This window comes from Aphelocoma coerulescens, chromosome 3 (assembly GCF_041296385.1).
Source record: "Aphelocoma coerulescens isolate FSJ_1873_10779 chromosome 3, UR_Acoe_1.0, whole genome shotgun sequence".
Classification (NCBI taxonomy): domain Eukaryota; kingdom Metazoa; phylum Chordata; class Aves; order Passeriformes; family Corvidae; genus Aphelocoma; species Aphelocoma coerulescens.
The window spans coordinates 17,825,313-17,845,303 of record NC_091016.1 but is presented as its reverse complement, the minus strand read 5'-3'; the positions used below and the strand labels follow the sequence as shown (position 1 = coordinate 17,845,303).

At 41.1% G+C, this 19,991-nt stretch overlaps 1 protein-coding gene across 7 annotated transcripts in view; it reads left to right on the top strand.

Moving 5' to 3' along the window:
* Positions 1–16,685, top strand: part of ENAH (ENAH actin regulator) — an 88,625-nt gene extending 71,940 nt beyond the window's left edge. For 2 of the 7 annotated variants that reach the window (XM_069009262.1, XM_069009264.1), the window contains 10 exons: positions 1,096–1,896; positions 3,675–3,982; positions 4,229–4,365; positions 4,762–4,816; positions 5,124–5,172; positions 7,295–7,361; positions 9,799–9,861; positions 13,227–13,305; positions 14,560–14,617; positions 15,740–16,685. In XM_069009262.1, the coding sequence (XP_068865363.1) occupies positions 1,096–1,896; positions 3,675–3,982; positions 4,229–4,365; positions 4,762–4,816; positions 5,124–5,172; positions 7,295–7,361; positions 9,799–9,861; positions 13,227–13,305; positions 14,560–14,617; positions 15,740–15,777 (1,655 nt within the window). In that variant the 3' untranslated portion in view covers positions 15,778–16,685. The remainder of the gene's footprint in view (positions 1–1,095; positions 1,897–3,674; positions 3,983–4,228; positions 4,366–4,761; positions 4,817–5,123; positions 5,173–7,294; positions 7,362–9,798; positions 9,862–13,226; positions 13,306–14,559; positions 14,618–15,739) is intronic. The other 5 variants (XM_069009265.1, XM_069009268.1, XM_069009266.1 and 2 more) reach the window with 5 other exon arrangements.
* The last annotated feature ends 3,306 nt before the right edge of the window (positions 16,686–19,991 follow it).

The following is a 19,991-nucleotide window of genomic DNA, read 5'->3' as shown; positions in this document are numbered from 1 at the left end:
CAGTATTTCAGGCTTTGTTTTGCTGGAATTCCTTCCCCTTTTTTTGTGGCAAGAAGTCCAAGAGCTTTGACTTTCCTGTCATAATTTTCCATTAATTCTGAATTAAATTTTTTTGCACTATTTGCTCACTCTGTTGCCATACTCTGATTGCATGGAAGAACTTGAATCCTTTTGGGCACCTCCAACATTGGTTAAAGTGTGATGAGTTAAACTTTCTAAATACCTTATCATGGTTTGCTCTATTCAACAAATGTATTGTCGTTGCATAAGTCGTAAAAAAACCCTAAAGGTATCAGGTTGAGTGTGTTAACACAGAAGGTATGTTCCTATAAAAGGCAAAGTAATAGTGTGAGAAATGCTTTTCAGTATGAAGTCTTGCTTAATTTAACATTGTGGTAACATTTCAGTGAAATGTGTTGTATGTATTTGTAGATAAGATAATGCACTGCCTGCGGAAATGTATCCAGTGGTAACTGAAAGCTTTCTCATTTTGGTAATATAATGGAACATTAGTCAAGTGCTTGGTTGTTCTTCAGTCTCAAACTCAATTTACATAAGTCAGCTCATGGTGAAAGTCAAGGAATACTGTGTAAGTCATTTTAGAGCAGAGGATTTTATTGGTAGTTTTATTCCCAGTGCTTTCAGTATTTGCTATGGAGCTTTTTCTGGGGAATAGAGAGATGACACTTGCTGCCTATGGTTAGAGTTTTATTAGTGGAGTTGAAACAAATGTTAAGATCACTAAACCTGCTTGCAGTTTGCAACCAAACAGGAAGATAAAAGCTGGTAAAAGACTGATTGCTCAACCCTGTATCTAATCCATCTCACAGATGGGATTTGAGAAAACCTTCTCTAGAACATACTTGTAAATTCAAATGTTGGCACAAAAAGAGTTGGTAAAATTTAAAAGCAGCTGTTGATAATATGTAAAACTTTCCTAACAGTATTTTCACTTGTGCCTAATCCTCTGGTACTAACTGTAGTCTACATTTTTACATTTTGTTTGAATGCTGGTTTTGTTGCTTCATTAGCTCCCTTTTTCTCTTTCTCCTTTTTTTATCCTGCCTTTGCTGCTGCTTTCCATCTTCTGTCCAGCTCCATCTTTCGACAACTCCCCGTATAGCACTCCACTTCCTGAATACTCCAGTTGCCAGCCTCCTTCAGCACCTCCTCCATCATATGCAAAAGCAGTCTCAGCACCAATGGCAGAGGCCACACCGGAGTACGCTGTAGTGACTTCTGCACCACCGACCTCCACTCCCCCTACACCGCCTCTAAGGCACTCTGCATCACGTTTTGCTACATCCTTAGGCTCAGCTTTCCACCCCGTTCTCCCCCATTACGCTACGGTTCCACGTCCGCTGAACAAAAGTTCTCGGCCCCCTTCTCCCGTCAGTGCCGTGGCGACTTTGCCTCCCAGCACAAAGCCCGTTGCCTGGTCCGCGCCCAGTTTTGCCCCCCTGCCCCCATCTCCTCCAGTAATGATAAGCAGTCCACCAGGCAAAGCTGCTGGCCCGAGACCTGTCCTCCCAGTGTCGGCTTCCAATCCGGTGACCCAAATGTCCACGTCTCCCACGGCTCCTAACGGGCTTCCTGAAAACCTGGCTTATCCGGTTCCTTCACCTTCTACCTCAGGTCCAACGCCGCCTCTGCCACCTCCTCCCCCCCCACTGCCTTCCTTTCCACCTCTGTCACTCTCTGGACCTCAAGCTTCTCCTTCTCCCAACTCCCCGAATGCCTCGACTCCCTCATCCAAGCCTAGTGTTCTCCCTTCTCCCTCTGCAGCTACCCCTGCCTCTGTTGAGAACTCTCTAAACTCTGTGCTGGGAGACTCCTCTGCTTCTGAGCCAGTCTTGCAGGCAGCCTCTCAGCCGGTTGAACCTCCGACCCAGCAGGGTAAGGCTTTCTGTTATTGCTACTAATGCGCTAAGCAGGGCTGCAGGCGGAGCCCGTGGGTGTCAGAGCTCCTAACTGCCCCCAGGAATTAATGCAGTGCTTCCAAAGCTGCAGTGATCCTAATGCCACAGCCAAACACCCTTTGGAAGACTGGGGTAAGGGAAATGGACGAGCTCTGTGCCTAGGAGCTGATGTTCTGTGACATGTCACGAGTGAAATTCTAATTTCTTAAGAACTCACTGTTGTCAAATTCTTGCTTGGTAAACCCTGCGCTGTTGGTTTATTTGGAAAGTGGTGTTACCAGGCAGCATCATTAGTTTCCTAATGGCAGCCAACACAGAAGAACATTTGTGTGGCTTTGGACAGGTAAATGACCTTTAGTGAGGAAGAATTGAAATTTAGAAAGTAGTATGTGGCACCTACAGCATTTCTTTCTGGACAGTGGTTGTATTTTGATACATGGCTGTGTGCACATACATATATGTGTGTATGTCTATAGAGAGACAGGTCTTTCTGCAGTATTTTACCAGTGTAGCTAAGAAAACTTTGGACAAAAAGTTTGATTAAGCAGGTGACACTTCATGAACACTCCACTAGTATGATAGAAATGCGTCTTACACAGGCATAAATGTCCTTGTTAACCTGAGTCCTGCTTTTATATTGATTTAATAGGTGTAGGTCTTTGTACAGAACTCTGCAGTAGCTCTAAAGGTGTGGGCAGAGGGGCTCCTGGGGGATAAGCAGCCTGTGGCTTCATCACACATAAGCCATGCAGAATAGATCCTCTTTATATCTTCCTGCCTTAAATGAAGATCTGAGCTGCTTTGGGATGGAGTGGGAAGAAAATGAATGGCCTCACTTTCTAGTATGGAATAGAAGTGTGCACTTGGACAGGGAGTGATGCCAAGAGGGTTTAACAGGCTTTTAAATTTCTGCAGTGATTAGCAGAGTAGGAAACCAGAAAGACCTGTATGTGAAATTCCTGCCTTTAGAGATTGTTTAAGGTAGTTGTGCAGCATTTTTCCTGCCTTATGGCAGTTTGGGTGAGACAGGGGTAGGATCTGTGGAGGGGTACAGCTGTTGTCTAAGTCACAATTTCTTAAACTCCTCCTATAACAATAACATGGTGATCATCAGAATATTCTATTTTCAAAGTACACTTTGGATAGCAATGTGAATATAAAGCAGTAAAAGAATGATAGATAAAAAACAGATGAGCTTCTTCCCATCAGCTTGAAATATGTCAGTCTTCTAACTCACTAATTAGTGTTTGTATTAAATTATAAAAGTTGATTGCTGGAATTATTTTAAAGGAAAGATTTACATACAGCTTAGAAATTAGCATTAGAACTCAAACAGTTCAGGGGTTCAGATGTTTGGGTGATGTGTTAGTGCTTGTTCATACAGTGAGATGTCACTCTGTTTAGCACCATGTGGGCACACCCTGTTGTTCCTCCTGCTACCATGCTCATGCCTGACTTGACTCTTTGCCTGTTTCCCGGTGTAAAGTTGTTCTTGGTTGCAGCACAGAACCTGACTGGAGGGGTTTCATGTAAATGTCTCTGGAACTGGCTGATCTCTCACAGCATACTGTGTAATACATTTAGTACATTGAATAAGAATATTTCTCTCCTGCTGAAATTCAGTGTTTTCTTGCCCAGTATCTTACCAGTTTTAATGTTTCATACCCTGAGCAAAAGAGCCACCATTTCAGTGGAAGGAAGACCTTTGTTTTCTAAATCCTTAACGTATTCTGTTTGCTTTCTCTTTGACACTAGGTGTTGTCCAAGGACCGCCTGCACCTCCTCCTCCACCTCCCCTGCCCCCTGGCCCAGCTCAGTCTTCAGTAGCAGCCCCACCTCCTCCTGGCCCACCACCACCTCCTCCACTCCCACCTTCGGGGCCTCCGCCGCCGCCACCGCCGCCTCCTCCCCTGCCCAGCCAAGTTCCTCCCGTTCCCCTGCCACCTCCTGCTCCCCCCCTGCCAGCCTCTGGATTTTCAGCAGGATTTGTGTCCGAAGATAATCGCCCTCTAACTGGACTAGCAGCTGCACTTGCTGGAGCCAAACTTAGGAAAGTCTCACGGGTAAATATAACTCTGGTTTCTTTTTCCAATCCCTGTCCCTGGTTCTAACCTTTGTTCAAGGTTGATAGCAGTATCAAGACATCTGGGGTAGGCTTAATTCATTATGAAAAAAGCATTACAGGATGTGCTGCCAGCCCATCCCATTCTTTATGCAGTTGTGTCTTTCTTGCACGTGAACTTTGCTGGTTTCATGAAGTCAGCTCTCGTTCTTTTGGCACATCTGCTGTCTTTTTGTGCACTCTGAAGGGTGAAGACTCCTCCAGTTCGAGTGGAGGAGGAGGAGGCTCTGCTTCATCTAAAACAGATGGTGGCCGTGGAAATGGACCCCTTCCCTTGGGAGGCAGTGGGTTGATGGAAGAAATGAGCGCCCTGCTGGCCAGGAGGTGAGGAGCTGTTCCTGCTCTGCTCCAGCTGCTTAGTCATCACACAGGTGGGATTTGGGGTGCCTGCTTGCAGCTGGCTGAGGCTCAAATAGACAGCGGCTCTCATGGTTGCTTTGGGAACCTGATCATGTTTCATGAATAGCCATTTTTATTTGAGTGTAATCCAGTACTTCTGTGTAAGCCTTTGTGCAGCAGTAGGGGAGGGCATGCAGACTTCAAATTGCTCAGTTGCTTTGGCAGGAGAGCTTTGCCTTTGAAGGTATTTTGGAAGTACTGCTTAAAACACTAATTTTCAGTGATCTGTCTATGAGGCTGTATAAGCCTTTAATTGCAGTAAACAGCATTCTTCCATCTTAAAGCCATGATGAGCTTAGTAACTTTTGTGTCTGCTTACAGGAGAAGAATTGCTGAAAAGGGATCAACAGAAGCAGAGCAGAAAGAAGATAAAGCTGTGAGTTGAGAAATTTTATCTAATTCACATTACTCAGTACAAGGATTATCAGCGAGATTCCAGTGGTGTACAAGGGATGATTTATAATTTACTGTATACAGTACTTTATGTGTGTATACTATATACACACATATAGCCACTATTTTGTTAAGTGCTTGCACATTTTCTAACATTTTAAATATATATAAAAAGTGAAATAAATATTTAAACTGTTGAGATTGACTCTTGTGAATCTAACAGATTATAAAGATTTTTTTTCCTACCTCCCTTTTTTCTCCCTATTCCTTCTCTTTTCCCTTTTAATCAGGAAGAATCAGAGTCTTCATCTTCTAAGGTTTCTTCGACAAGCACACCTGGTAAGTAGCTCAGGTTTGTGAACTCTGGGATACAGTAATGCTGGAATCTAGTGACAAGTCTCAATCAGCTCTGCTGAATTTGGGAGCCTGCCTCTTCTCCCATGATTACAGCCTGGGATTTTGCTGTAGAATGAGTCCTGGTTCATAAGATGGTGGATAAAAAGAACATAAGTGAATACAGAATATAAGTGCAGAGTGTTGAAATTCTTTGCCCATGATGCCTCTGCTGAAGAGGCAGAGTTTGGAACTGTGTAGCCAACATCTCTGCTGCAGTCAGGCAGTAAGGAAAACTTACACATTCTGCAGTTGGCCAAGAGGTATTGTCAGCATGCAGATGTATTCATACTGTAAATTATTGTCTATCAAGAGACACTCAAGACTTTCTTTTCCTGTCCTTTAGTAGTACCTTGTTGTACCCTCAGTTTCTCTGGCCACCTCTCAGTACATACCTGTAAAAGGGGGAAGGATGTGCTGTATAACCTGCAGTTTGTCATCCCAAAAGGCAGTGGAAGCAGAAGGGAAGTAACTGGATAATGAATATACCAGCATTCAGTCTGTTCCAGCTTCCTCTCTTGATTGCTTGCCCATGTGTACACTTGTCCTGTAGATGATTCAATCACTTGATGATGTGCAGGCCTTAAGGTTGAAAACCCCTGCTGTAGTGTGAGCAAAACTCAGGTGACACCTGGCTGGGGAATAAACCAGAGTGCTAGGAGTTGTGTGTCCAGATGGAAATAACTGGCAAACTTAGTATTGAGGTACAGGCACTTGTCTAGAGAAGTTAGACTGCAAGGCAAGAAACGACATCACACAGATCAAGTTTTTCACACCCCCTACCCCCCTTTTTTTTTCTCTTAAGAGTCTGCTTCATTCTGTTCTACACATTCTGTTAAACAGAAAGGATATTATCCTTAGGGAAAGGACTGCTTTTGGAACACTTCTAATAATATAGGCCCAAAAGAGGGAAATTAAAACCAGTGGAAGTTGTTCCTTTCATTGGTGATGATAAATGAGTTTGGTTAGCTCATGAAACCTATTTAAAATGTCAAATGCATTCAGAATTTGACCATTTCCTTCCAGCTGAGAAATTTTGCTTCAATCCTTGATGTGAGATGCTCTGGTAATGCTGAGCCTCATCACTGGAACAGGTCTTTAAAGTGTTTTAAGAGGAATGCTTGGCATCCTTGAGCAAGCTGCAGCCATAGCAAAGTTTCTCAATTTTGTAGATACAGCTAAAATCCTGTTAAAATAACTCCTGTAGCAGGACAAGTCCTGAAGACTGGTGTATAAAATTAAACTTAAGGCTTATTACTAGCATGAGCAGCTTGTACTTGGCTGGGTCACAGACTATGCTGGCAGACTTCTGCAATTTAGATATTCTCAGTATCCAGCTGCATGCCAGGGAATTTTCTGGTCAATATGAGACTCCGAAGGGGCCTTTCTGCCTCTCTGCTTGCCCAGCTTAGCAGAGCTGAGCAATATGAAAGAAAGGAACAGACCAAACAAACTCCAAATCTGAAATGAAAACTGATAAGATCAGTGGCACATTGAAGTCCTGAGTAAGTAATGATGGCAAATAATAACAATCCACGCGACAGAAAGACTGTTTTAACTTGTGCAGATTGTAAGGAATGAAAACAAATACCTTGTTGCTGAAAGATATTCTGGTTGTGTCAGGTTGTATCATACCTGCTGTCACTTCACTGTAATTGGCACTGAATTAATTTTATATCATTAACAGTTTAGGAAAACTCCTTTAGCTTCAAAACCCCTTCCTCAGGTATTTGAAGCTGACTGGCTGCAGTTCCAGAATTCCGTATTTTACAACTGAAGCAATCCGATACATAAAGTATGGGCAGACATTCTCCCAGCTGGATTAAGAATCAAATGGCATTTACAGTGTCTGGGAGACCAGTGAGACTTTAAGATGCTCTCACAACTTGATGCATTCACAGATGAATGCAACAGGAGGTAGCTTAACATGAAAGAACTAAAGCAATGCAGTAAAAAGAGCAAAACACCAAGCAGCTGACTTGAGTTGCCAGGTGCTTGAAGTTTCCTCACATAAATGACACAATGAAGAGAAAAAGACAGTTTTTAATCTCCTCACTCTGTTTTCCAGAACTAACAAGAAAGCCTTGGGAAAGGACAAATACAGTGAATGGAAGCAAATCCCCTGTTATCTCCAGGTACTCCCCTTTTGTACCAGCTGTCTTTTCCTTGCATTTGCTGTTGTTGCACGTGCTGCTGAAGATACTGGACTAAAACAGTAAAGATCACCTTCATACTGTTAAAATCAAAATGTATGCATTTAAAATTGCTGCTGTGAAACTGCTTTTGGCAGTTTTAGGTAGGAATGAAGAGTTACTGTTGGAGGATGCTAATAAGTGAAATTTTTGGCAGTAAAATCAAAAGCAATACCCAGAAAAGTTTCTTTAGCAATTGCTGGTGTATAACCTGAATTAATAGGGTGTATATTTGCCTACAGCAAAGTTTAATTCTTTATTTGAAGTCTGAAATTTCCTGCAAGGGGGAACCAAACTCAGTGCTCCAGTTCATATATTCAGTAGTAAATCTAGTGAGTAGATGTTCTCTTTTCTATTTCTCTGCTAGTCATAGAATGGCTATCTGGATATTTAAGCCATCTTAGTAAGATTTGATTCTGTGACAATTTTCAGTAGCTGTCTTGTACCAATCTAAGAAAGTCCATTCTAAAGAAGCATAGAACTATTGTACATCCTTCCGTGCATCAGCCTGTCTTTGGTAATTTGTCAGCTGAACTTTGGTAGGCAGGGAGTGTTTTGGTAGGCATTTCAGTAAGTGAAATGACTGCTTCAGCAATTTCTTGGAGGTATATTTAATTGTCCTTTACTTTAAGCAGAAGGCTTGTGGTTCATTTAGAGTTCCTGTGTATTGTGTATACAGAGGTTAAAGGGTTCTGACCCCTGATAATCTGAGAAAGTTACCTGAATTTCTTGAGAGAAAACAGAAGAACGTGTTCAACTTGGGAATGCTGTGTTTGAAATTACTTGAATTCTCCTCAAAATTTGGCTGTTGGAAACAGCTATGCAAGATTGGGTGATCAGGGTATTAAAAACAATTGTTCTCTAAGTGGCCTCACTTGTAGTTGAGGTTGCCATTGAGGTCTTCAGTTCTAAAATGCAACACTAAACACTCTCAGTATCTTTGTCTTTCAGAGTAAATCCAGGAGTTTCAGATGTCTGCAGCCTTGGTTCTGGTTGCTTGCTTTGTTTTTTGTCAAAAAGCAAGGTGCCATTGGTGGTGATGTTCTCTCTGCTCCACTGTCAGTAACAAAATACTGCTCTGCCTTTGGCCTTGACTCTCCCCTGCCCTCTTCCCCCTCCTCCCCAGTAGGTGTGACCTGCTTTAGCCAAGGTCTTGTGCTTGATCCGCTTCAAAATGGGGCATTGAGGGGAAACTTGTCACAGAAATAATTGGTGTGAGGAATCCTAAAGAGCATTTTAGAGTTTGTATTGTGTAAGACAGCTGCTGACCTGGCCCTTTGGCTACAGATACTTTCCTCAAATTGCTTATCCATAGGCTAAAGGGATTAATAAGTAGGGCAAGTGTCTATTATCAGACTCTTTTGGGGAGACTGGAATGTTCTGAAGTCTTGATTCTACCTGTCCCTACAGCCGTAGGTTCTTGTAAACTGTTTCATGCATCCAGTTTTACTGATCTTTTTCCAGCTGGTGAAATTCAGGGGTTGCTGAGGTCTGTTTACAAATGTTTTCTGACCTAGAGGAGTACAGAGGATTTTTGAGGTTTCTCTTAGAAGTGTTGAGACTCTCTCTCCATCAAGCTTTTGTCTTCATTCCTCCAGTGGAAAACGCTGATAGAATTTAACTTGATGTGAACTTCCCTGGGTATATACTCTGAAAGTACTTCCAAAAGAAGAATTCTATGTTTATTTAATGTCAATATTCTTTTCCAGTGCTGTCATAACCTGCTGGAAGGTGCCATAGCACGTACTTTAGGCCTGCTGGTACAGTTTTTTAGTCAGTGTTGACGGGTTGCTCTGCCAGGATGAGGAAAATTTCGTAGCAAGAGAAGGTGTTAGAAGAAGTATCTCTTGAATATCCTTGCATTTTTCTTCATTCTATACATTTGCCAAGTCTCTCTCAACAAGCAGCTTGTTAAAGTAGCTTTCTTTGAATGAGTTAGTCAAGGGGAGCTGCTGTTTGAAACACTAATACTGTGTTTGCCAGAGGGGGATCTCTTTCACCTGGTGGGGCTGGAGAACCTGCTCCCGACCTCTGCAGGGAGGATATGAGTCACTTACAGGGATTAAGCAAAGCAGATTTAAGAAACTGGCAAGTCAGCAAAATGTTCTCTTCATGGCTTCCACAGAGGTAGACAATGCAGTTGTTGTTATTCAGAATGAATGTTCTAAGTATTTTAAAATAAGTTAGTGTCCTGTCTAACATCAGGCCTTTTCTTTTTGTAGCAAACTGAAAAGACTTAAGCTGTGGGCTTTTAGTATTTCCTGAAACATGCAAGTAGAACTCTTGAATCTAGTGAAACCCCTTGGTGTTTAAGGTGCTAAAACTGAACAAAATTAAGACCTGTTATAGCTTTTTAAGGTAGTGTTTCTCCCCCTAATAGACGGGAATCTCCATGGAAAAATCTGCTTGCTTCTGAAAACAGGTTCTATGATTCATTAAACAGGTATCATCCTGTTGGGATTTGAGACTTCCTAATAACCCCTTTGACCAGATCAGGGTTGGACTTTTTCTACATGGGTTGGTAATCACCACGTGCACCACCAGGTTCCACTTTGCATTTTGTTTGTCCAGTTGAGCCCATTTTTGGGCTGGTTAAAAGCAGATGGTGTCAAAGGCAAATTGAGATGGCTTAAGAACCAGGTATGAATTCATATTAAATACTGGTTATCTGGCAGTCTCCACCTGCAGAGGTACAAATTCCTGTTGAATATGCCAGCATTCAGTGAACCATTTGCAGTGTTTTGAGAAGCAGGTTTTCAAAACTGTAAGTTCAGATACAGAGGAACAGGAATTAATTTTCCAGGTGAGTTTTCACACCTGCTTTTTGATTAAAGATTTTTTTAAACATAAATTAATGCTTCTATTTGGAACACGTTCACAAGTTAGTTAACATCATGTGTATTTTTTTACTGGAGATTTAAGTTTCACTCTCTAGTAGTCATAAAGTACTGACATTGAAACCCTTCAGGTGATGAGAGCTTTCCAGAGGTAAATGTGTTACAGAGCCCCTCAGAATTACTGAGTCTTTGTTTTTCATGAAGGCACTCATTGTGGTGATTACTTAAGCTTTTTGTATGAAAAGTTCCCCTTTTAGCTACTTATCTTGGGTGGTGTATTCTGCATGTTGGCATGAATAAAATCTTTACTTTGCATGTTTGATTTAAGGTGTGTTAGGGACTGTCAGGATTGCCTCACTGTCCTGTTAGGCAATGCTATGAAAAACCACACGGGAGAGCTCTTTAGCCATCTTGGGATCGAATGGCTGGGAAGTTTTATTCACTAAATTTCAATAGTTAATTTTTTTTTTTTAATGGCAACTGCATCCAAGCTGAAAAAGGAAAAAAAATAGCATAATTTGGGGAGGAAGACAGCTAGATTTTCCTGAGATTAGAAATAGTCTAGTTTGCTAATTACAGTATTTCAATATTTGAATTAAGAATGTCTCGTATTTTGGAATGCAAAAAGGGAAAACATCCTCAAGACTGAGGGGCAGAGTTTATAAAGAAGCTTTCCTGTGGAGATTTTTGACAGCAGCAGTAGATAGTTATGATGGGTAAAGCTGACTTTTTATTCTAAGGGTATGAAGAAAAAGAAGCAGTCAGTTTGTGTAGAGCTTTTCTTTGAAGTGGTTTTATTAACACATTAAACTCACAAGTAATTTTTTAAAAAGTATTAAAGTATGCTATGGGTTGGGTTTTTCCATTAAGGCAGGCACTAGGTGCCTGTTACCAGTTGCCAGGAGCTGCATTTAAGAGGATTTTTTTCAGTCATGTTGGGTAAATGCTGTCATGCCATCCTGTGTGGGAACAGAGCTGTAGTCAATAGAGATGATCACAAACTATAGATGAACAATCTGAAAAACTCAGCTGTTCTGCCTGGAGTAAGTCAGGGCTCACAATTCCTGGTGTAAACTGCAAGTAACTCTTAAATACCAGATACCTGATGAAACAGCAGTTGCCAAAGATCTCAGCTGATGAATGTTTTTGAGCAAGGCATTCTTCCATACTGAACTAAGCACTGTAACACATAAAGAGCTTTGTAAAAGATCCTAAGCTGTGGTTTGCCTTCATAGCACTAGTGCACACAGTGGGTTCTCTGGTGGTTGCAAGGTGAATTCTATTTTCCAGCTTCTTTCACTATCAAGTTATTCAATATTTCATCTTCTGTCTTACTCAGTGTATTGTGTGTTTAATTTTGGTGTGTTTCAAGCAATAGTAATCAGCAATTTCTCTCTGGGAACTTACATTTAGACCGTGAGGACTTAAGTCTTTACAGCTGTGACAATTGAGGTTTGTGATCCCAAGGGGAGAGCAAGTTTAAAACAAACATTTTCATGTGTGCCCCCTTTTCTGTTGGGAGTCACATTTTGAGTGTTCTCCTTTGGTTAGCAAGTCAGAAAATAGTCCTGTCAGGTTGTAAAAGTCATCAAGACAGTCGAGTGTGAGGTTGATTCAGCTCTCACTGAACAAAACCAGTGTAATAGGATAATTTCTTCATGGATAAACTTCTGTCTTGTAAGGGCAGACACATCAAAGCTCAAGGTAGTGATTTTGTCAGACAAACTAAGAAATACAGTCTTTTTTTTGTTCCTGCCCAGCTTCCACTGCAGTAAATAAGGCTGCACCTTCAGGTAACAAATGCAGTGCTAAATGAATTCCTCCTATGTAGGAATTTTGAAAGGACACACTGAGTTTAGGCCAGGCTTTTTTGTTCAGTGATGCCACATACAAGGGCAATGAAATAGGATCCAGCTTAGTCTACTTACACCCTGCCCTCCCTTAAAGTTAGCATACTGTGATCATTCTAAAATTGGGGAAACCTCTTGGCATGAACTGTCAGGAATTTTACCAACAGTTTCTTTTTGGCTTGAAGTTTCATAGGTAATGGAGGGAGAATGCTAGCCAAGATGTAAAATGTATGTAAGAACAGCAGAACATTCCTCCCTCTTTGGAGAACTGTTTTGGTATTTGTGCTGTGAGCATCTAGGCTCTGTCTCTGCTCATAGCTGTAGTGAGTCCATGAGTCTGAATTACCCCTTGTATGAGAGAGGGGATCAGGAAGGAAGTGGGAAGGCAGAAAACCCACTTCTTTTGAAATTTGTGTTAAAAATGCAAGGTGATCTGGGTCAGCAAGTTTTTGATGTCTAAAAGAGAGTATTGCATAAGCAAACATCAAATATTACATAGTCCAGAACACTAGAATTTCCTCTCAAGTATCACCTGGTAAATCTTGCTGCTGTTACAGTATTTGCTTTCAGTAGCCTTAGAAAGCAACCAATGGAATAATTCAGGTTGCAAAGGAGTTGGATAACGTTGCTTGGGTCTGTCAGCTGTTGAAAATCCCCCAGGGTGATTGCTCAGCATTCATAGTCAGCATCAACGTGCAGTCATTAGTTAATGGGAGTGCTTCCTTGGGAGAGCCTCTATTGAATGAGTAAGCAGTTGAGAAAGGAAGGTACTTGACATTTGAAGGCATTCAGCTTTTCATGCCCATTATGAAGAAATCAGAAATCACTGACAGTGAAATCTGTCTGCTGCTTTGAAAGTTCTTGTTTTGAACTAATAACTCTTATGGTAATTAATATTTCCAGTGTGTGGAAAACATTCTTGGTTGTTGCTTTCTATTCTGTGTGGTATTTTGGGTCTGCTTGATTTTTCCCACCCTCCCACTCCCAACATTATTTTTTTTTCCATTCTGATTTATTACTATGTTTCTGATAGACAAATGTCAGCAATTTTGATGGGAGAGTCCTATGTATCCTGTAACAATGAGCAACCAGTAACTCGTGGATGTGTTTTTGTGCTGCAGACCAAAATCTACACCAACGGGACAGCCCAGTGCCAATGGAGTACAGTCAGAAGGTCTAGATTATGACAGATTGAAGCAGGTATGTGTATGATGCTTTAAAAAAGATGGCTCTGTAAGTTGGATGTAGGAACTTGCAGCTGTCCAATAGCAACTTCTGACTGTTTTGTTAGCCAGTTCCAAACTTAATGATTTGGTGACTACTAGTCTTTATTTTTGCCCAGGCATGTGTCAGTATTCTTAGAAGCTGGAGCTGTGAGATGGTGGCTTAGACAGCCCCATTAGTTTCTCACAAAGTCCCTTCTTTTGCATTAGGCAGCACACACAGGATGGTGTTGACATTATAGATGGAACTGGGAAATCAGGTTGCATGGAAAACCTTTCCTTCTCTTCTCTGTACCCAAACAAGCAACAAGCCCTCGGGGCAGCTCTAGCAGAACAAGTATGACCATGCTTTAATATCAGATATGAGCACCTGTGGTCACTAGTTTGGTGGTGGAAGAGCATCCAGAGATGTTGCCTTCTGTGTAGTTACCCAGGCCAAGAGCAGAGGAGTCCTGTGGGAATTGTGCAGTTGGAGGTGAAGGATCTCCAAGTGGTGTTTGGATCAATGGGCTCATCCCCAAGTGGGGAGGGAGACTCTGGTGCAGGCTCCAGCTCAGTGGGTGGTTCTAGAGCCACTTTCACTTTGGTAGCAACTTTTAGTTGCTTCTAGAACATGTCCCCACATAGTGGTTGGCTTTAGATTGGGTTATGGATCAGTTCTGGTTGGTTCTGGATTGGGTCCTGGATCCACAGGCGGTTCTAGAGCGGCTTCTGGCCTGGTGAGTGGCTCTGAAGGAGCTTAGAGGAAAGGATGGAAAAAACAGCAAGCAGGGACAGCACTTCATGTTGTTGCCTTCATTCCCTCACATTCCACTGGGACTGGGACCTTGATACCTTGATTACCCTTTTTCCTTTTGTTTTTTTTTTCCTTGGAGTACTTCCTTGGCTTGTGGTGTTTCGTTAGCTCCTCTCTTTGCATTCCACATCACATTTCACCTGTAGCAAAGCTTTCTTACTCTTATCCCTTCCCCTCATAAATTCCACAGGAATCAGTTTGTGGGATTTCTAGGGATGGTTTTTTCTTCATTGTACCTGCACTGAATAATGTTCTAGGGATGCCTTAGGTTTTGAGGATTAACTTGGAAGCTGAGAGATGGGCTATATTTCAGAAGGGTTAAGGATTAATGGGAAGGATTGTAGTGGGAGAATTCTGGATTTCTCTCCACAGATGTTTACAGGTGGCAAAACTAATGTGTTTGCTAATCTCTTATTATGCTGTGACACATTGCAGGACATTTTAGATGAAATGAGGAAGGAGTTAACGAAATTAAAGGAAGAACTCATTGATGGTAAGTATTGTTCTTTGCACTGCTGCTGCTCAGTTTTATTAGAGTAGCTGCAGGTGCTTTAAAATGTAAATACAATGTGTTGGTATCCTGAGAGTGATTTGTTGGTAGAAGTGGCTTTCTTCTTAGTCTGGTGGCAAACCACTGGTGCCAGAGCTGTTCCAACTGATGTGCTTCAGTGATTTCTCTCCTGGGGGCTTTGTTTCAGTAAAGCATTGACACCAAGTAGGGTCTTTTAAGAGTGATTGAAGTGATGCCACATTTGAGTGATTTGAAGTTATCCTTAGTGTCATGTGGTGGTAGGTGGGTTATTTTGAAATAACCAGAGCTGCTGAGGTATGTATTTCAAAACTAGTAATACACAGAGTAGAACTGGGCTTCCAGCCTTCAGTCACCTCTTTGATCTGTAACACAAGAGTCAAAGAAAAGAATTCTCATGGTTTTCATTTTTATTTTAACAGAAGTTATTTTCTGTAGTTAAGGGAAGTCATTGAGAAAGCATAATCTTAAAGGTCCACCTGTGAGGAATTAAACAGAACTCTCTGTATGATTTACTACCTTGGTGGGCCTTTTTTTTTTTTAACTGGCTTAATGGAATGTACCAAGGTAAAGTATAGGGAGGGAAAAAAGTCATATTAATCTAATACCACTGCTGATAAAATACTGAATGTCATCAAGTGATGTAGAAATATCTGGCTGGTTTGGGACTACAGAGAATGCAGTGCTTTTCCCTGTATTTTTTTGTGCTGTGTTCTAGCACAGCCTTTCAGAACAGTGCAGTGCAAACAGGGCCCTGAGGCTGCTCTTAAACAAAGAAAATTAAAATAAATGAGCCCCCACATATGCTCCTTGCTAATCCCAGCAGTGCTGGTTGTCACCAGGTAAGGCCACAGGCTTGCTGGAGGCGGGAACTAAAAATTAAGATTTTTAACATAAAGTTTACAGGAAGTAAAGGGGTAGTGCCTGGTGGATAATGCCACTTGTCTGAAGCCACATGGGGCTGCCTCAGCTGTTGGTTATTCACGTTGTCAGAGCAGGGTGAGCTTTGGGGGGTCAGTTGTGTGTTCCAGCTTCCTGCACTGACTCTGTTTGATCTGCTAACTCTCTCTCTCTCTCTCTCTGCAGCTATCAGGCAGGAACTCAGCAAGTCCAATACTGCATAGAAAGACTCGTACTAAGCCGATGTGACTCTTTAACTTGATATAAAACTGACTACGTTTTGTGAGCTGTTAGAAGAAAACGGAGAGAGACAGACAGACACTTGGAAGGAGGGAGAAACAACCTATTCTGAAAAGCTTCAGACATCACTCTGGTGATAATGCTATTCCCCTCCTAGTTTGCAGCTTTTTTCTGACCTTTACAGCAGGGTGGAAAAGACTCTTAAAGTTACTGTAATGATTATGCAGAAATTCCTACATCTATCAGACAAGATCACAGTGCTTTGAAGTCTACTCATGTCAAGATAAAATTGCACATGTTTCAGAATTTGTTGTTAAGACAAAAAAAAAAAAACAAAACAGGGAAAAGCTTGGGAAGGCTTTTCAGAGAGGTTTTCTTTATTAATGAAGGAGTTAGCAAGTTATACTGTTGTACTTCAAATGTATCTCAGGTTTGTCTTCCTATCATATCTGGTATTTCCACGAGTAATTTAAGAGATCAGATGTGTAGAGGTTTGGTTCACAAAACGAGGAGCAATTAGAGACGCGTGCTTTTAAAGGGCAATATTTGTAAGTAAGGATGACTTAGATGGTGATGACATATCAAGATTTTGGAATTTTATGATAGGAAGCCTCTCTAGTTAGCCTTCATGCAATTTTCTAGGAAAACAAAAAAAAAAAAAAAGCAAATACAGTCCAGAGTTTAAAGATGTAGATGCCTTCCTACATTGTTACGATGCTTTACCAAATCTAAGACTTCTACATAATGCGAGTCAGCAGTCAAATGTAAATCATTAGTATGTTGTAGATTTACAGTAGATTTTGGGGCTTTTTTTAGATTTATGCATGTGGACATTTTGTAATGTAACACAACACAGCCAGCTTTTTAATTAAAAGAAAACTTGCATGTCACAGAGTAGCCTTTTCATTTGTAAGGCTTAATTTATGCCCAGAAAGATGTGGGAAGAGGGAGGGGGAAGGTGACACATTTTTATTACTTTCTACACTTTTTCTTCATCTTACATGCATGTGTAATAATGAGGAAAACATGACTTTTATCAGTAACCATGTTAATGGAACCAGGTACTTGATCCTTTTGTATCTTTTTTCAGTTTTCTATTTAAAATTCAGTAATACTTCCAGTAATTGTTCTGAAACTCCCAGGTGAACTGAACTCGTTTCTCGGTGAGAGAAAAAACGTTGTGGGCATCTGAGTTGCTGAGGATGCCCCTGTGTAAGTGCGTTGTCCTTCACCTTTTCACCATGACCCTTTGCTTCACTCTTTTCCAAGACTCCTTTTTCTGGTTGGTTAATGAAACAGAACAGCAGTAGTTAACCTGAGAACGATCAGGTCACAGTAAATGTCCCCTTCTCCTCCTAGTTTATCTGCCACCCTCCTTTCCAAAAAAGACTCAAAACCAACAAAAAACCCCCACAGCTCCACGCGACACAAACCCTGAAAAACAGCAATGGTATGTCATGGGTTTTGCTCAGCAATTTGAGAATCATTTTTCAGGGAGGTGATACCTCTCTCTATCTCTATCCCAGGGTTTTCAATCTTATTTTTTAAATTTTGTTCCTTAATGTGGTAAAGTTCAGTGGCATAGAAATTCTGCAAATTGGCTCTGTAGTGCTTTGGACAAAGAATATGGATCAAAATCTTCCCTTTTCCTTTGCACTGTCCATTTTTCCAAGCAGTGTTTGCTTTGGGATCTGTGCTGATCCAGAAGAAAAGTTTACGTAGAACTTGAGAGATTTGCTTACAAGTACCCACAGCTCCATTTGTGGGACAGATGCTTTCAGTAACAGACTGTCTTGAGTGCTGAACACCAGAGCAGAACAGCACTTAGCAGCTTCAGAAAGGCTTCAATAAGAAATTTTTCTCCCATTCAAACATTTCCTGATTTTATAGGTTCAGATTCTTAGGGAAGATGACAGTGGAAATATTGCCTAACTCCATTTATTTTTTTTTTTTAATTAAAGAGGAGAAACAACATCACTTTTCTGCATGCATTTATTGAAGGCATTAAAAAGAAAAAAAATCCATAGTAAGCTTGTCAAGTACTGTTTTTCTCAAAACAAGAGGAGGCATTTTCATCTTTGTTGATGTAGCTTTTTGTTTTACACAGACTTTTTGAGCAGTAAGGATGTTTACCCTTGTCAGAAATCACGTTTGATTCGTTTCTAGGAGGGTTCAGGAGTTACATAGTGGAATAGCATGGATGGCTATAAGTGGTCCAAAATTAAAGACTGAACTTCTAGATTGTGCAAGGAACTGGCTTATGCACTAAACGTTTTGTGCCTTGGTCTACAATTAACATGATTTCTGTTTAAAAGAAAAAGGAACAGATGTTGTCTTTTTGTGCTGCTTCTACATACATACTTTCTGTAATCCCAACCTGCAGAACTGGTTCTTTCCAGAAAATCGGATTGAATTAAAGATTACTGTAGACATTTCCTGACCTACTGACAGTTGCACCGTTTCCAGAGATTTCAGTATTGAAAATGAACTGCAGAAGCTACGATTATTTTGCTTACTGGTGACTAAGTTCTTTAAAAACCATATTGTGGTGGTTCTGTGCTTTTGTACAATGGATGTCTTAAGCTGAGGGCAGTTTAAGGGATCCTTCCTAATGCCAGGAGGGCGTTGCTTTCCTCAACACTGTGATCTGACCTGTGATAAACCTGCACTATAGACAAGTGGCTACCAAGTCAACTGCAAACCAACTGAATGTAAAACCCTTAGTGCTGGTGCTGAAATCTCTTCAGACAGTCATAATGATTTCCAGTTCGTTGTTTTAAAGTTATCAAGTGTCAATCAAAGACTGAAGCTGTTCACTAATGAATGTTGACTTTTCATGCATTTAGGTTTACCTTCTTTTTAGTTTCTCAGTTCATTCTCTGCTATTTTTATCATATTGTGTCATTTTAAATTTCTTACATGCTAACGTTTTGTTTGAGCGAATGAAATAAAATTGCAATATATACACGTTGCCACCATTTATTTCTGGAACCTCACAGAAGACTCTCTGAGATTCACTACTCAAATTCCCCAAACTTTTCCTGACTGTGATCATTCCGTACCCCTTGATTCCACCTCTCCTTTCTGTTCCTCCATCAGAAGATCCTGTAGAGAACAGTGAAGACTTACCTTATAAAGAATGTAACTGCAGGGACTGTGTGCATTCATGAATGGTAACTGTACATAAAATTAAATGTATGATGTGGTTTACATTCTCAGATGGTATATACACATTTTGGTCTCTGTGTCCACAGAGAACATGGGAGGGAGAAGGAAGGACTTGGGGAGGAAATAATTGTGGTCAGTCTGACTTCTCCTCTTGCTGCTTTTATGTTCATTACTTATTTTCAATACTGGTAATAAATCAAACCTACCATGGCAGATCAGTAGAGGTTTCTGTACAGTAAGGACAGTTCTGCTCAATTTATCTTACAGCAAAATACTGAGCAGAGCTCTTCAAATGTCCTTGACTTGGCATCCTGAAGCTGTACTTCGTTGCTGCTGCTGTTTGGCAAACCTTGGTCCCAGTGCCAAGTTTGGCACCAACCTTAACGAGTTACAAAGGTTTGGGGTTTTAAAAAGAATTATCACTAGATTCTAAAATGGTCTGCTGTTCTTGGGGCAGGGTTTAGGCACCAAGTGTAAATATTTCTGATTTAAATGTCTGAACAGTGTTACCAACTGTGTCCATTGGTGTCAAGAGATGGACAATGTCTACTTTTTTAAGTTGTATGTTAAAAGGCAAGGAGATGGTCTGTGGCTGGTCAAACTGGGGGTTGTCATGGGCTCTTTTGAAAATGTTTAATTGGGCTGAGTTCCAGTGATGAATATTACTTGCCAGTGTCTTCTACATCTAGTCATACTAAGCTTGCAAAATCAAGAAGACTCCCTCAGTTTTCAGTAGGTGAACAAGATGGGAAGCAAGAAAAAATTTTCCCAAACTGGCTTTTTACTGAAGACTTAACAATTCCTTTTGAGGCTGTAAATTTCCTTGATTCTGTAGGCTGTTGCTGGGCAGGAGGTGGTGGAGAGCAGGTGCAAAGGGAAAAGTCAGTGATTTTGGAGGAACTGGGGCCAGTTCAGAGTTCTTGAAGAACAGTCTAAAGATCACTTAATTTGTCTTAGGACGTGATTTTGGGAAATGAGGATTCTTTTATGTACTACCTGGGAGTCTTAAGGGAGAGAGAAGTAAAGCAGT